This window comes from Penaeus monodon, chromosome 19, assembly GCF_015228065.2.
Source record: "Penaeus monodon isolate SGIC_2016 chromosome 19, NSTDA_Pmon_1, whole genome shotgun sequence".
In the NCBI taxonomy this organism is placed as follows: domain Eukaryota; kingdom Metazoa; phylum Arthropoda; class Malacostraca; order Decapoda; family Penaeidae; genus Penaeus; species Penaeus monodon.
Genome location: NC_051404.1, coordinates 32,786,516 through 32,787,978, shown reverse-complemented (window position 1 = coordinate 32,787,978; position 1,463 = coordinate 32,786,516). Strand labels below are relative to the sequence as shown.

The following is a 1,463-nucleotide window of genomic DNA, read 5'->3' as shown; positions in this document are numbered from 1 at the left end:
TGCTGTCAGTTGAAGGTTTCACTGCATTTACTCATACAACCTAAATCCATTCTCAAACTTACAGAGAAAGAAGAGCAAACAGCACATTTCTTTATGAAGAGAAAAAAAAAAGTTGAATCTTAATAGTAACTAAGATTCAAAGTGACTAGTTATAAATGAAATACCACAGAAAATGTTCACACTCTTCTGTGATGTAAGGAAGTGAAAAGTAAGACTATACATGTTTATTTACTAAGAAAATTTCCTAAAAAATAATGTCTGGAATAGAAAACAGTTCTAAATAGTTTATCTTCAAGAATCATTACAAAACATGTAAAAATTATTTCTACATTGCAAAATTGTTTAAGGCTTTCAAGAGAAGTATGATGTATTAGCTACAAAATAAAACTTAACTGCATAAAATTTCATAAAGTTTTCCTATATAGCTTGTAATGGGTGGGATTGGAGGGTAATCTGAAACAGGCACTCTTAATCGACATCCTCAAAGTTGGATACTAGAGGGTCATTATCAGCTTCTGGCTTCTCAGCTGATTCTGTTGTGGGTTTATCAGCTGGTTCCACAACAGGCTTATCTGCTAGTTCCTCAACTGGTTTATCAGCTGGTTCCTCAACTGGCTTATTAGCTGCTTCATCAACTGGCTTATCAGATGAAGAATTTTCATCAGTGGATTTGCCAGCTTCTTCAACATTGGTTTCAGCTGTCGCTTCCACTTTGAGTTCCTCAAACTTTTCTTCCAGTCTCATGTTATCCTCCTTGGCTGATGATGTTCCTGGGAATAAAATGAATTGTATGTAAGCTCACAAAGAAACATAAAATTCACTCCATTAACTGGTTATAGCACAAACCATACTAATGCTGTTTGCTGGTAAAATAAACTACATGAAAATCCAGAAAAATGGAAGAGAGAGATATAACCTTAGAGCTGGAAAAAGGCTGAGGTTGAGAGGGAAATACTGTAGTATTGGGTAAAGTAAAAGAGAACACAACACGAAAAAGAAACTTTACCTTTCTCTTTGCTTCTGAGCTCGGTAACTTCCTTCTGCAGTGCCCGGCAAAGACCTTGTAGCTTGTTGTTCTGTCTAGTCTGAGTTTCTAGTTTCTTCTCAAATTCAGCCCTTTCTGCAACCATATCCAAGAGGGCCTTGTTGGCACCTTCCCAGCGTTCCTTCCAGCTCTTTGTCTCCTTTTCTAGTTTCTTAATTTTCTTTGTCATCTGAAATAAAAGAATGATAAATACAAAGCTCTAACCAACATAAACAAACAAACAAAAATAAGAAAAAGATATTTTTTTTGCCTTTATGTTTACCAAATATACATTACTGTTATTTCTTATTAGTTTTAATATCTGTGACCAGTGAAATAATTACAGATGTAAAATAAAACAACCTTTATGAGCCAGCTGAAGCCACGAATGTATGTACATGCATAACATCCACTGTGGCTCTGTTTTCTTAACCTCTAG

General features: G+C 35.1%; 1 protein-coding gene across 1 annotated transcript in view; it reads right to left on the bottom strand.

Moving 5' to 3' along the window:
- LOC119585184 (alpha-taxilin-like) overlaps positions 1–1,463 on the bottom strand; it is a gene marked incomplete in the record, with an annotated part of 18,045 nt that overhangs the window by 446 nt on the left and 16,136 nt on the right. Inside the window, 2 exon segments of the mRNA XM_037933823.1 lie at positions 1–770; positions 1,007–1,214. Coding sequence (XP_037789751.1) covers positions 469–770; positions 1,007–1,214 — 510 coding nt within the window.